The sequence below is a fragment of the Aulostomus chinensis genome, chromosome 12 (assembly GCF_037954235.1).
Source record: "Aulostomus chinensis isolate RoL2024-O1b breed Wild chromosome 12, RoL_Achi_v1.0, whole genome shotgun sequence".
Lineage (NCBI taxonomy): Eukaryota > Metazoa > Chordata > Actinopteri > Syngnathiformes > Aulostomidae > Aulostomus > Aulostomus chinensis.
In genome coordinates, this window is record NC_141331.1 from 4800144 (window position 1) to 4815728 (window position 15585).

At 45.9% G+C, this 15585-nt stretch overlaps 1 protein-coding gene across 3 annotated transcripts in view; it reads right to left on the reverse strand.

Moving 5' to 3' along the window:
• The window catches only part of LOC147251806 (neuropilin-2-like), a 111790-nt gene that overhangs the window by 10478 nt on the left and 85727 nt on the right, over nucleotides 1–15585 (reverse strand). For all 3 annotated transcript variants that reach the window (XM_086219739.1, XM_086219738.1, XM_086219740.1), the window contains 3 exons: nucleotides 10562–10830; nucleotides 10357–10453; nucleotides 8870–8902 (listed from right to left, as the gene is read on the reverse strand). In XM_086219739.1, coding sequence (XP_086075865.1) covers nucleotides 8870–8902; nucleotides 10357–10453; nucleotides 10562–10830 — 399 coding nt within the window. The remainder of the gene's footprint in view (nucleotides 1–8869; nucleotides 8903–10356; nucleotides 10454–10561; nucleotides 10831–15585) is intronic.

Genomic DNA, 15585 nt, shown 5'->3' on the forward strand with positions numbered 1-15585 from the left:
GCTTTTTTTCCCTCCGGCCTTCCGAGATATGAGATGTGGCATCGAAAACAGAGGAGAAGCTCATCGGTGAAATAAACGTGTTAAAATTTTCAGGAGCAGCGACGCAAAACGACGCGTTAAAAATTCCGTCTGTTGACCTTTGTGCACATACATGGACTTAAGCCTGCACGAGCCACGCCCCCCCCCCCCCCCCCCCCCATGAATGTACGTTTTGAGGTCTCTTACGCGACACCTGGCTTACGACGAACCCTCCAGCCTCCCAATTCCCTCCTCCTCCCAGCCAGCTGAAGCCACTGCAGGCCTCGACAAAACATTAAATCATGAATGAACACGAGGATAGAAAGAGAAGGAGGATTAAAACGAAAGATGTTCGGACACTCTTTGGACCGCCGTTGAGCACTTCCTAATGATCCTGGCTTAACGCCCTCAGGCAAGGATCCTGAGATGAATCAACACATGGATCTGAAAGGAGATTAAAACTCCCCGTAGCCCCATTCTAACTCGACTCCAATTAGTAAAAGAGAAGAATAAAACAGGGGCATTTTTATTCAGGCGAAGACATAGATGGCTCTTTGGCATCACACACTGTTCCAGTGGGGGCCCGAGGACCTGTTAGAGTGCTTTCACCCATAATATTTCTCCAGGAAAACAGAGGAGGAGGGAGAGGGGAAGGGGAAAAAAAAAAAAAAAAAAGAGAGAGAGATGGCTGGAGGGCTAGAACTGCTTACCGCAGGGCTTTATGAATGCAATCTGCTCCATTAACTAATTAGAAATATTTTAGAGCTTCAAAGTAGTCTATGATGGAGAGGGGAGAGGTTGATTTAAAAGCACTGAAAAGGCGCCAGCGCGTTTTCCAAATCTTGCAAAAAGTTTGAGAGGGAGAGTCTGTTTGAACGTATGGGAGAACTGCATGGGCAGCACAACACAAATACGCCCATATATCTCTCCTCTATCTGAATTCTGGAGCGGCATTGATTGGGTTATGGCACGGGGCTGCTAGAGTGACTCATATTACGTGTAAATCATACGCAAGTCGATTGAAAAATGGGGAGGGATGCGGGCTAGCATGGCCGAAAACGGATATGTAAGCAGAATATCACTAAAATACTTGTTGACTGAAGCACAAAGCAGCTTTTTACGAGACAATCCATAATGAAGTTGGTCAGTACGGGAGATCCGCAGGGCGTTTGGAAAACGCACGGAACCATGATTCACCTGAATGGACTGGACGGCCCGGTAGAAATCAGGCTTTTCTGCTCGCTGTGTTGGTGGACGGTGTGTGTTTGTCTCCATCACGCCGTCTATTCCACCAAAAGACTTCTTTCATCTGCCGCTGTGTTTGAAACAACCTGCCCCCCCCCCCCCCCCCTCCCTTCAAACCAAACCCCTAGCCTTCTTCCTGGAGTGGAAAAAAAATATCTATCTTTAGAAAGTTTTTTTTTTTTTTTTTTTTTTTGCGTCTTTCATCTGCATCCATCTTGGGCTGATACTTTGGAGTAAAGGGGGCTCGCTTAATGGGCCCTCCTCCGCCGAGAGATTTCGCTCTCTTCCATTTCTGCCTCTCATTTTTTCTCCCGTGTGCTTTTTTTTTTTTTTTTTTTCTTTACTGGAAGGGTTTGTGATGGAGGGAAGGAGGAGGAGAACAGGAACAAGTAGGTTTTGATAGAAAGGAAAAAAAAAAGATTGGGCTGGGGGGGGGGGTTTAAGCGTGAACAAAACGACGCGGGGCTGAACAAAACACGGGGGGGGGGGGGGGGGGGTCGGCGAGCGGCGGAGAAGAAGTCCGGAGATCTGCTGTGGTGCAATTTCACAGGGTGCAGATTGGGATTAGATATTAACAAAAAAAAATAAAAACAACAACAAAAAAAAAAGCCCACAACAACAACATCTTCAACTGAACATTGACACCTCGTGTTAAGAAAGAAAGAAAAGTCCTTAAGATCATCTTAGTGTGCACAATAAACTTAAATCCATGTAAAAACCCAACAACAATCACTGCGTAATTCTGAAAACAGCATAGGCACACTCGAAGGCGAGATCATAAGTAGAGCAGGCTACTAACCAGTAATCTTTTTTTAACCCCTTATTTCAATGTTAAGATCCATACTCAACGCAAGACATGATCATGAATCATCGGAACCTCTGAGAAAGGGTTAATACGAATTTTAAAAGTGCTGAAGGTTTCTTGTACTTGCGACGGCCTGTTCAGACCAGAGATTTATGTTGAGTCGGCGTGAACTCAACTGCAGCGTTCCAAAACCGGCCGGTTTCAGCTCCACTCACGGCTCCGCTTCGGGTCTGCATGCAGCCTTCAGTCACAAGCGTGTGACTTTTGCGGTAACTTGCAAGTAAAGTCATAGTATTTATACTTCTGCCGCAAATGCCAATTCAGTGCTAGTTAGCGGCTACCAGTGCGCTATGTACGAACCGCAACGCAGGTGCGTTACCTCAACGTCACCGCGGCTAGCTTTGGAAGTGATGTTAAACGCCCTCTGTGGTCACGTTTGGCCACACACAAAGCTTACAAATCCACAGGCGTGACGTTTGCCCAAGTGTTTTATACCTTAAAACAAAAACAACAAACATTTCAAGCCGAGACAAACCACCGGAAAACATTTTAAAAGTCCACTTAAACTTCATTCTTTGCGCCCAACACAGTCTCGTCCAGCTGCAGCGGCGTAAATCGGCCTCATCTAAGTGGTAGCACGCACCAACTCCCCCTCATCTAGAGTCTTTAGCCTAAACGGGCCAGATAAGAACTGATCAACGTTTTCTCGATCACTTTTACTAAACGGCTTCATAAGTGAAAAAAAAAACCCAAAACCGAACGAAACAATAAACAGGCACAGCGTGCTTGGTCTTAGCTTTCCCCAGAAGCCAAGACTTTACAGCCAAACGCAGCTTACTTTCAGGTTATCGGTACGCCAAAGATGTGTCACGTGTCTGCAACGTGAGAAGAAGATGCTTCAGTTAAACAGGCATTTAGCTGAGATCCAGGCAGGAACTGTGCTGAGTCCATTCAACACTGAGGCACTACCTCATCCTGGAGGTCAAGAGGTCACAGTTTTGGCTAATAAAAAAAAACAATACATATCCTGGTTGTATTAGTTCGTGTTCTATAAGTGAATACTGAAACCCAATCACGAGCCGCTGCAAAGCCTTAATATATTCGTGCGTGTACTTTGGAGCCTTGTTCCGATGCCACGTGTGTGCAGGGTGAGATATATGCTGCGTCATCCCATGTTCCCCGTGTGGAGCAGGACTCCTCGTTCACGGGCCGGCTCGCCACAGCTGTCAATCTTCCACAACCAGACAGGCAGCATTAGCTTTCCATACCTGCTCTGTTTCTTTTTATCTGTCTCAGTCACTCGCAGTCTCTCAAACGGATAAAGAAACACCAGCTTCTCTCAGCCCCAAAGAAATAACCCCCTATTTTTATGTAGTGCATGAACACACTTTTAGACAGGGCAGACAGAGTCCAAGCTGCAGATCAGAGCAGAGCAGACAGATATATCCTGCTCTTACTGAAGAAATACCGTTAAAACACAGGTGTCTCGTTTGTTTGACGGGTTACACTCGGTGGCTCTCTTGCTCTGATAATAGTCCATCTCATTTTCAGGTGCTTGGTGCAGTAGGAAAGTCCACCATCCTCTCCACAAAAAAAATTGCACTCCCCCCCCCCCCCCCAGGCTTCATCAGCTCTCGGAACTGAGGTTCAACTCGAGTTTAACGTCAGGAATTGCACGTCTCTCATCAATCTTCCAGTTCCAGCCAAGGAGGAAAGGAAGCGAAGGGGGCGTCCTGATCTTTCAATTGCATCGGCAACAGAAACTGCAGCGTCATGCCCACGAAGATTCTCATCGGCGTGGCACCGCTGCCGTTGCTCAATAATGCGGGGAGTTTTCACACCCTTCGATATCTCAGAGTATTTTGGTTCAGTAGTTGTTCAACACTGGGAATCATAGCTGTCATCCTTCCCCTGTCTGATGATCAGCATGGGCTCAAGGGGGTTCTGGTTGGGGTTGTTGATCAGATTGCAACTGGGGTTTTGGTTGTGTTGGGAGTTTTGGTGACTCTGCTGCTGCTGGCTGTTGTGGTAAGTCACTGAGTGATGATGGCTACTGCTGGTCTTCTTGGACGCCCAGTGGTACCGATGGCAGCACAGTATCGCCGCCACAACTACAGTAACCAGCAGAAAGAAGGCCCCTCCTCCTGCCAACAGGTAGTACCAGTAGGCAGGGATGGTCTGCACTGCCACTGTGTCTACTGTGGGTTCCATCCCAGATATGGCACCCCCTGGAGGGCAGGAGGACACATTACTGGTTGGCTCAGTGGTTGAGGGAGGCAGGCAGGCATGCAGACTGCACTGACGATTTAAAAGCTGGTAATTGACCATTCACCAAACCCACTAACGCCAAAACATAGCGAAATCACATGCTGCTTTGACACGTCGACAGCCTAGTTACGGTTGCTAAGGCTCATTGTTTGTCTTCACTTAACTTTGCCTTTCCAAAACTGTTAAGAATGTAGGAGTTTATTTTTTAACTTTAGCAGCAGTTGTTAGCATGTCAGCTGACTAGCTTACTGACGACGGTGATAACCAGATTTATTAGCAATACGGTCGACCGTGGTCAAAAGGATTCTTTGAGGAGGGGGTTTAGGAAGTAGGGTCCATCGTAAGGGTCAGGTTTGAGTCAGCCCCCCCCCCCCACACACACACACACACACACACTGAGGAGTCGGCTTTGTGACTGAAAAACGTAGAGACGATTTTACAAATATAGCACAAATGTCAACTGCTATTGCTTTTTTTTAAGTGTTTATTTGGTGGATAAAAGTGTCTGTCTTGTCCCCGGCAGCGCCTTCTTTGCATGGAGGATGTGCTGGCTCTGAAGGCAAGACCCTTAAATAAGGATTACTGCCTCATAGAACCCGTGAATCCAACCACTCCCTTACCGCTTATAATAGATCCGATCCTTACCGATATCACACACGATTTTAACATGGGTTTAGTGAGCGGTCAGTTACCGGAGCAGCTACAATGATGCAGAAATGCTCACGGCCAATTCTGGATAGCTTCATACGTCTTCATTCCACAAAAAAAGGACAGGAGCTGATACATAAATTGTTTTCTTGATTACGTTAATTTTTTTTATTTATTTAAAAAAAAAATCATCAACGTGATTTAGGTTGACGCAAACATCACAAGCATTAGCTGCACACTGACACGCGGAGGCTCATGCCATGCGTTTAAGATGTAATCACAGAATGCAAAGCCTTGATTATGCAGTGACTTGCTGATTTGGACCGAGAGCCGAGAGTGTTAGGTGGTCGCGTTTGAAAGGATGCAGGGTTTGTTTTTTTGTTTTTTATATGTATGCATGTATATACAGTGTATATATATATATATATATATATATATATATATATATATATCAGGGAAATATCAGAATGAAAGGAGTGGGGGTAGAAGGAGAGACAAAAGAGAGAGGAATTACAGGGGTAGAGGAAGGATAAGGGAGAAGGCATTATTGGGAAAGAGAATGAAGGGAGAGAGAGAGATCGGGCTGGTGGAGAGTGAGAGGAGAGCGGGTGGCAGGGAGGGGAAGGGATGGGAGAGAGCTAATGCTGCCATGATATCTTTAATCCTGCATTAAAGGGGTTTGTCTGAAACTTCAATACTCTGTCAACTGACTGACAAAGAAACCCGCCGAGAGAGAGAGAGAGGGAGAGAGAGAGAGGGAGAGAGAGAGAGAGAAAAGAAAGACAGAGCAAGGAAGAATGAGAAAATAGAGCCAGGGCCAGCAAGAATTAGATGGACCTGAGAAAGAGGAGAGAAATAATGATAGGACACAGGAAGGGGGGATGCGGTAAGAGGGAGATACAGAACCTCAAGGAAACCAGTGAGCTTAAATTTGTCTTTTTAAGTTCAAACATACTGTTAAGGGGTTTAAATTTCTCTTTGACTCTAAAGCTGCGCTATACGTAGCTCGCTGAGAGTCTTCCCACCAGTGGATAAGACACTGATGATTTCCAGGGCTGCAAAAGTGGAGCGTTACATTGCTTTTTTGGGGGGGAAATAGTGGGAAATATTCTCAAGAGCAGCTGTACTAAAATGAGCCGGCTTTCAAGGAACCCGGCTAACAGTTCAGAAATCAGCTTGAAAACGGCCTAGAACCCTCAAACCACAGCAGATGTTTGTCTGTTTTGCACGTGTGGCGTGATCGGCCAATGCGCTTCCATCTACCAAAAGTCCCCTCGGTTGCCATGGAAACGAAAACCTATCAGAGCGGTTGCACTCATTCATGTAACAACGAGTGCGACCTTTAAAGCACTTTGAGAGCGTTACAGTGCTGGACGCCACGCTGGGTGCCAACCTGCCAGCCTTCAGTATCTTGTCAGGGATCGAGCGAGTGACCCTCTGTTTACTAGAAGGTGTACCATTGCAGCGTGTTTGATCCCTCAAACACCCACACAAACTGGCGGGGTCCGGCACACACACACACACACACACACACACACACTGGGATGTGAGAGGAGTCATTGTGCCTGACACCTGCTGTATCCTGCGTGCTTTCTGACACGCTAATTCCAGGTTTACGCAGTGAATCGTAGCTTCTCTTGCCCTCCTCTGGATGAATCCTGACCTCCATCTGCGCTATCGGGTCATTTTTACTTCAAGGCGTAACTCCGGAGAGAGTTCCAACTTTATAATTACAGTCTTTGCTGCTTGGAGGAAATGTTCCGCAGTATTTAATTTCACTCGGTTTTCTTAGCCCGCTTGCTTTTTCGTGGTTGTAAATAACTTTCGGTCATATTTTTCATTTTCCCTCATTGTAGCAATGCACCGATGAGAGAAGGAATCAAAGCACCAGGCTGGAAGCAGCAGACAGCCGTTTCTGCCCGGCTCTCTGCTTTTTTTTTTTTTTTTTTTTTTAAGCATATTGAGAATGCAAAGTACTGGAACACGAGGTAGGGGGACCCCTGATGGCCACCAGCTTTGTTTTTTTTGTTTTTTTGTTTTTTGGCACACTCGCTATCAATAATATGGGAGACAGCTGAATAAACTTGAGGCAATCATAACAACAATATGTGCTTTAGCCCCCGGGATAAGAAACGTCTTTATTTTCATTCATAACAGAAGAAAAACCTAAGCTTGAACCTACAAATCAGAATCTGAATCCAAGTGAATACAAATCAGCTACACGCACACGTGTCTATTTTCAGGCTCGTGTTCCTTAGAATACCATTATTCATACTTTTTTGGTCCCTCAACAAAAGTAGTCCTGAAGCCAAAATTTTAGCTTCCAACCCACAAGAGGTCCAGTAGTTTAATCTGCCCGAGTCCTTTTATCTGCTTTTAGACCGGCCTCTTTGAGGATGAAAGACGTAACCAAAAAAACAAAAAAAAAAGAGAAAAGTTGGACGCAGATCAACTCTGCATTTCATTCAGGTGGGATCAGCAACTTGCTGAGCAGAGTAATGGAGTGAGTAATGGAGGAGAAGGAGAGGCGAGGAAGAAAAGAGGGGGGAAACTAAAAAAAAAAAAAAAAAAATTGAAGGTCGGAAGAGAAAGTCTGATCTGAGAGAAGAGAAGCAGGACGGAGGGGCGAAATGTAGAAAACGGTAGGAGAGAAAGGCAGGGGGAACAGTATACGATGGAGGAATGAGTGATGCGTACCTCACCACTGGTACTTCTCTACCTCTCGTGTGTTCAGACCAGGTAACTTTGCTCTGTGACATCACTCACACTGTAGCTGCACGAGCAGCGTGGCACATACAACAAAATCAGTTCCACCAAATCACTGGTGAATAACGGGAACTTTATCATTCGAGTGTTTTAAAGAGAAAACTTCAACAGGAAGGACGGAGCCTGCCAGCGGGAAGTCGTCTGAACCGTTCCTCACCGCACCGAAGCTCCGGGAAACCTGCTCCTAGACAGACGCCTCCCTACCGCACCACAAGCCCTCACTGTCTGACTGGCAACAACCGGAGTCCCTCAAGTTTGATCGCTGACACTCGATCATCTGATCGTCTGACATTAACCGCTGGGTGAAGACCTCCATCTGAAAAGGACTTTACTGCACGCACAGAGAGGGAGGGGGAACCTCTTTTTAAAATGCAACCATTAATAACTCCACCTGTGACTATTTAGCCGCACCTTTGTGACGGCGAAAGAACAGAGGAGCAGGTTTTTCTCCAAGCCTCCACCCTGAGCATTTCTTTGGGGTGGGGGTGTGCCTCTGTGCCACTGGATCCACCTGTGCATGTTTCACTTAGGCTAACTATTAGCCTTCGTCCTTCAGCCTCCATTCTATCATCTTCCATTCCGTTCCCGGATGGTAAAGTTAAACTTTACCTACCTGCCTCCCTGCAACCATACTGGTCTACTGACCCTCGACCCGCCAGTTACCAACGGAAACCATTCATTTGCTCGTCCCTGCTGAATGTTACCGGTGGTTCATTTGTCAAGTGACACACATTTCCTCACTGAGAAACACTCAAGACCTGACTGCATCGCCAAGAGCATCAGCCCAGCATGCAGGGAGTCATGCTGGAACAATGCAGTGGATCTAATTTTGTTGCGGTGTTGTATGAATTCCACATCTCCGACTCTTAACTTTAAACCGCTTTATGGTCTCATTGTACACCGGCAGCAGCCCGCGCTCTGGGTTGGTCGTTCAAGGGTTGAATTTTCAGCCCCAAAAAAGGAGTTTTGTTTGATTTTACGGCAACGCTTGTCACACGCAAGTCAAGGTTACTGAGGGCCAGTGCAGTGCTGGGAGCTGAGCTGAGCTGAGCTGAGCAACAAGCAGGAAGCACAGACATTTGGCACCGGAAATACAAATGTACAGGAAGTAGAACTTACTGGTTATGCCGGGAGTTAAGGCTGGGAACGGCTCTGGGGGAAAAAAAAAAAGAGAGGGAGAGAGGGAGAAAGAGAGAGAGAGAAAAATGAACGTTACTGGTGATGACAAGTGATGAACAACAGGGCCTTGTCATGTCGCCTGCAAAAGTTTTGGACACTTGTGAAGTGGATGTGATGAGGAGCTTTGGATTTCATGATTAAGTGAAGAGTTCTGAGGTCAGATAAGACAGAGTTTTGCATCATTAGCAGCCAGATGAATACAATAAAAGAATGTTGAATGTGAAAGCGGTTCTCGGCATAGCCTGTGTTAAAGTTCCTTCATTTTGCTCTTGACGTTTTTTTGTTAAATATAATGACGCCGATTCAAAATAGTCACTTCCAATATGCCACAACGCCTAACGTGTCATCTGCTGCATTTAATCAGTCTCAGGGACTTGTTCTCATTCTCCAGCAGACGCAGAAATAGTGATTGCTAACTAAATGTAGCTTTAACATAGCTTGAACTGTAAAACTGCTTCGTCCCATTGGAACTGCTGATTTTCTTTTGTATTTATTGACTTGTTTAACTATTTTGGGGTTTTTATGACTTTTTTTTTTTAAAAAAATTTAAAATCCTATCTTAATCATGTCCTTATTTTATTTTGAAATTACGAACAACCCCCTCCTTTGCTTGCTTTACTTCCTGTCTTTGCTCGTTTGCCTCCATTTCTCCCCCCGCCTGTTTCTTGCTGTGTGCCTAGTTGTGTTTCTATCGTCGTTCACGTCTGTCTTTGTGGAACTTTTTTCTTAGTGCGATTGGTTATTTTTATCCTGGATTCCTACTCGGCCATTTTTGCGACTCCTCATCGTACACCGATGCTGCTTTCCCGCACTTGGAAACTTTGGATTAATATCTGTGATACCTGTGGATTAAATCCATCCACACACATCTGGTTTGGTCTGACGTGAAATAACGCACGCGTGTGTGTTGCTTGTCAGACAAGCAAAATGCACCGTTCCAAACGTAACCCTGCATCTATGATTCAAGTTAGCCAGCCTGCGCTCAGCAGCTGCTCTGGTTACAACCTAGTGTGCAGCTGTGTTCACCATTTAGTGTCTGAGGGCCCGATGGTGACCTAAACTGAATGGAGAGAACAAGAGAGTCCAAGGGAAGAATAAAGAAGAATCAAGAAATGACAGTGTGGGGTGATATTGGAAAAAAAAAAAAAAAACTAAAGGAGACAGCGAGAGGGAGATATAATAAAAGATAAATTAGAATCCATGCCCAAAGGCCGTTTGTGGCCTACTTTTTTTCATTTATATTTTTTCCTCTTTATGTGTCTGTATGTGTAAACGCAAAACATAATGAGTTTTTCCCTTCTCACTCTCTCTCTCTCTCCCTCCTTCTCTTTCATGAGGTGTCTGGTGAGGCTTAATGGTCTCGGACAGGGTGACAGAATCAGACCTGACTGATAAACGTAGATTATGGACTAGATTATGGGACTTACGTGTACACTGCTCCAGATTAACGCTGTTGCTCATGTGAATGTTATCTATTCTGATGTGGCCTCTGGTCGGGTGGTCGAAAAACCCCTCAAACACCACCTGGACGAGAGAAGCAGAGGCATCCAAACACAAAGACGTATGAGGAGTGCTCATGAGTTACTGAGCTGCTGCCACCAGCGGCCACTCCTCTTGAATCACGACTCTTACCTGATACTCCTTGGGGCTTTGGGGCAGGATGGTACGCCCCTCCCTCCAATGAGGCCCCTGATCTCCCTTTAAAGCCCACAGCAGCGTCTCCTCCTGGTCGCTGTCCCTCAGCAAGACCCTCAGGCTTCCCTGGGCCTCCCCCTGAAGCTGGTAGTAGAAGAGGAGGCAGAGGGGGCCTTCCTCTGGACCCACCTCGGGGCTAAGCAGCCGCGCTCGCTTCCGCTGGGTGTGGGTGCCTGCGTCAAGGTGGAGGTAGTTGCCAGAGAAATCTGGAGGAGAGGGAGGAGGGGTGTTGTCACATGAGCCGCACCATCACCATCACCATCACCATCATCATCATCATCATCATCATCAGAATTCCGCACCCTGATTGTTGTTTATTTGGGGAACTGCTTCTTGAGACCTGCCAGGTAGCTACAAGCCAGACAGCATGACTTCAGCTCATGGAGGCAATTAGCTTTTTTTCTTCACGCACTCAAAAGGGAGAGAAGATAGAAGAGCAGCTCTCTCCTCATGCACCAACATTTCCTCAAGGGGGACCGTGTCCATCCTCGAGAGGCCAGAAGTGCAGTTTTTGACTAAGATTAGGGTACCCCCGCCCAGTGACAAGCATTTGTATCCATTTAGGTACAAACACCTACTTGTATTTCAGTACAATTTAACCTTGCGGTCATTCAGCTAGGCAGTGTATCGATATGGACATCAAAATTGGCTTCACTGTCACATCGCACCGTGGATTGACTTGTGCTTTCTACAATCGGTGGTGAAAAAGGAAATTTTTAAAAGATAAATTCAGGTTTCTCACGAAATGATCCATAAAAGTTTTGCAGTGTCGATAGAAAGTGGCTGTTTCAATTATCTGGCATCAGCTGAATCATAAATGGTGCGATCAAACGCAGACATGGTTTGCATCTCTGCGATTGTGACATCCTCTTTTTTTTCATATCGCCGTGCCCCGGCTTACAGGTTAAATATTCCAACGTTTCATGTAGCGAAGTATGAATTACTAATGATATCAATTAACCGATCCAGTACAGTAATTCCTGACATAACCACGCCCGTTGCTATCCTACGTGTATGCGCCTAGATGGCCGTGTTTGTTGAAGTCACGTCTCTCTTTACTGTTATTAACAACATGAATGCGGAGCGGTTCATTTTTGTTCTTAATCATCACACATCGACGTAACCTACATGGCTATTTAAGGAAATAAAGACCTGAGAGGTAGGAAACAGTTCTAAAAAAAAAAGAGCAATTGTGGCCAGGGAATGAATGAATTATTACAAATCGGTTATTTTAGATGGAGGAAATGTTAGCAGTGGTGCATTAGCCTGCATACTGATACATTATCACTGTATTTATGAGGTAAAAATGACCTAAAATATATAGTTCCCCCTGTTTTATTTGCAATTCATTCATTTAATGGGTTTCTTTGGACTGAACTTCATGATTTGCCAGAGCAACAGGCCCAGGGTAGAGCGTGATGCAGCAGTGCGGCTGGATGTGGTTGTTTAGGGCTTAGGGCATTACCACCATCATTCTGTGGTATGAGGCTTAGCTGCAAATGAGACTGCCATTTCATCATGGCCGCTAATGGTGGCCGATACAAATGAACACACACACATGCGCGCGCACACACACACACACACACACACACACACACACACAAATACACACTGCTAAACAGCCCTAATCATTCTGGATGCTGGCACCTCGTTTTTGTTGCTCTTCCCATTTCTGCTACTTAGTCAGCACAGCCATCACGCCCATAATGCTTGTGACTCTCTGTGCTCCCGCTGCACACGCTCAGTCTATCAGTTTGTTTTGTTTTTTTTAATCTAATCAACTTCCTCTCTCACCCCTCGGCTGGAGGGATGGATGGAAAGTGTGGCTGAGAGAAAGGCTGTAAGTACTGCATAGGTTTCAGGACTGCGTCCCGATTACATGCCTGGATCATGTCCGGCCGTCGCCGTGACCTCTGACCTCCAAAATGTTTTCAGTTCATCCTGGAGTCCCAGTGGATGTTTGTTGGCAAATTTGGGAACATTCACTCATGACTTTCTCTTGATACGTTGGGATAACGTGAACGGGTCAAAGGGACGTTTGACCCAATCAATCAATAAATGTATCAATCCATGAATCAATCTATCCATCCATCTCTCGGCTAGCTAAGACGGATTAAAAGAAAAAAAGCCAGAATTTGCAGACCTTAATGAATAATGGATTTAGGTTGAGGTAACAGCGTTTCTTCACTTGGAGGCAATAAAAGAGCCCCTAAACTACCGTTGCTCATTAAGTACAGTTAGAAAAAGTTGCAGTGTTTTTCTGTCTCTCTGCGTTTGATCTTGGCGAACGTACAAAGGGAGGGAATTAATTAACAACTCGCCATGGGAGGGATAGGCAGGGATGTAGAATTGGCTCTGAGGGAGGGAGTGTGTGTGTGTGTGTGTGTGAGTGTGTATATGGGTGTTTGAATCACTTGAAGGTATCTAGTTATGTTTATGTCTGTGTGTGTGAGTGAGTTCATCTGTCAGCCATTGTGTGTGTGTGTGTGTACTTATAATTACCCTGTGAGTGTGTGTGTGTGTGTGTGTGTGTGTGTGCCATTCTGAATTAGTGAAGTTATGCATTTGCAGTACCTGTGCATTTGGATCCTCTCTAAATCAGAGTCTAGTGGTGTGTTATGTGCTTGTCTCTATTCTCAGGGACGACGGAGTGGCAGAGGTACACAGGGATCCCACCATGTTGATATTCTTCATTCATGCAGCCACAAAAAACAAAGTCACCTTCCCTCGGGGAAGCGCCGCTTCCGTCTGGACTGCGTGAACCAGGTTCACGGTCTGCGTACGCCACATGTGATGCTCTTTTTAATCTGAAAGCGCCCATGAACCACATTCGAGAGCCTTCGTCTGTTCATCTCTCTTCAATGTGAACTTCTCCCACCAAGCCTGCCGCTAAAGCTAACTGATCCGCTGACTGCTCTCACCGTGATCTGTGTCCGCAAATCAATTCATGGTTTAACTGTTGAGTCGTTACCCCTCAACACCATCTTCCTCCTCTGCCAGTTTTGTTGGCTGATGTTATAAGTCCCGCCCCCTCCTAACCTGTGATTGGTCTGTGAGAGGCGAGTGACACTGACGAGGTCGGCAGCGTTCCAATAAAAGACCTGTCTAGGAATACCTATCATGTCACGTAGGAACATTTTATGTTTCAAATACTGTTGGTATTAATATAAAAAGCCTTTTGACTCCAGCCGGGAGCGTTTGGTTTCGCTTCGGAGGGAAGAACCTCCTCCCATCCTCGTTCCGAGTAAAACACCGACCAGCAGGAGGGAGGACAGACGGTCTGTTTGGGTTCGCGAAAAAACGCTGACACCGCGTTGAACTTTTTGTTGTTGTTGTTGTTGTTGTTGTTGTTTCCTAATCTCCGTGACCTGAGGAAGAAAAAAAAAGTCAAGCGCCGAGCACCTTTTCACGCTGTCGTTGTAGCGTTAACAACATGGCGCTCCTCATTAAAAATAATCAATAAAGACTAACCTGCCTCACGGGGACTTGCCCTGAAGCAGAGTCATGAGAGAGTCAGACCAAAAGTCATGTTGCTGTCTAACACTGACACAGGAAGGCTGCCAAGTCAATTACACGCCGTCGTATTTGATCAGAATTTTATTCGCTCTTATCATCTTTTGGATATTATTAATCCATCCAGACCAGAACTACGGCGTAAGCCTTTACAAACCTGGCACAACTCTCATTCAGGTCAGAAAAAGCACGACAAGATAGTGAAACAGGGTCTCGCCGATGAAGCTGACCGACACTTTTTCCCACATCAAGGCAAAAGGTGGAAGAAACTGATATTATGAGGTCGTTTTTTTTAACTCTTCCCTCTCCGTCCTTATCAATTACTAAACCACTTCCAGTGTGAAGCGTTTCTTTCGATGAAAATCTCCACAGGGTAAAGAATTTCCGTCACGGCCTATCAGAGATCAAAAGAATAACTTATGAGCTCTGTTCGGGTCGGATTTTCTCTTTTAAAACCCTAAATGTGCTTTCAGTGACAAGGGCTGGGGATTTGATCTGCATATTGAGACAGCTTCCAGACAGAGCGCCGCGCTAATGTTGCTGTAGAACAAGACTTAGTGTCATGTTGCTGTCTAACACTGCTGAGTCAATTATACAGACACACAAACTGAGAGTACAGGCTTGGGTACACACACACACACACACACACACACACACACACGCACACACCTGTCATAGTGCGATGTCGAGCCTTCGCTTATGTCACAGCTCTGTCTGTTTATGAAAGAGTTGCTTAGTCAAGCGTAACCTGGCTTCAACTGATACAATGAGAATGTTGTTATGTGGCAAGGTTGTGTGTGTGTGTGTGTGTTTGTGTGTGTATGGGGGGGGGGGGTTACCCACACACCTTGAGTGTTTAATATGTGGACAGCCCAACCTTGAGCGGTTAAATCTGTGTGTTTGGGGAGCCTCAAGGAGAGCCGGAGAGCTAAGACAGCACTTCTGTCAAAGCCATCATCGGACTTATCGGACCACTCTGGGCTGTGTGTGTGTGTGTGTGTGTGTGTGTGTGTGTGAGAGAGAGAGAGAGAGAGAGAGAGAGAGAGAGAGAGAGAGAGAGAGAGAGAGAGCTATGAGTGTAGTACGGTAAGTAGGATATGAGTGTGTGTGTGCACGGAGAGCTGCGTGACACAATGAGTGTGTGGGTGATGGATAAAACAGTCGTGGATTTCCTCTGGCTGTCTTATTAAAGATGAACAGATGTGGGAGAAGGCAACTACCACAGAAGGAGAGAGGAGGAAGGTCAGGGAGGAGAGGGAGGTGATGGAGTGGAGGTGGAAAAGGGACAGAAAGATAAATACTGTACACGCCGCACATTTAATTGGAGGTTTAAATTAGGTGGTGACATATTTGAGGATTGAAAACAAGAGAGGCTGTCGCAGCTACATGCAACGGCAATCGAATGCAGAACATAGCGGGAGACAGAGCGGCAGCGAAAGGAGAAAGAG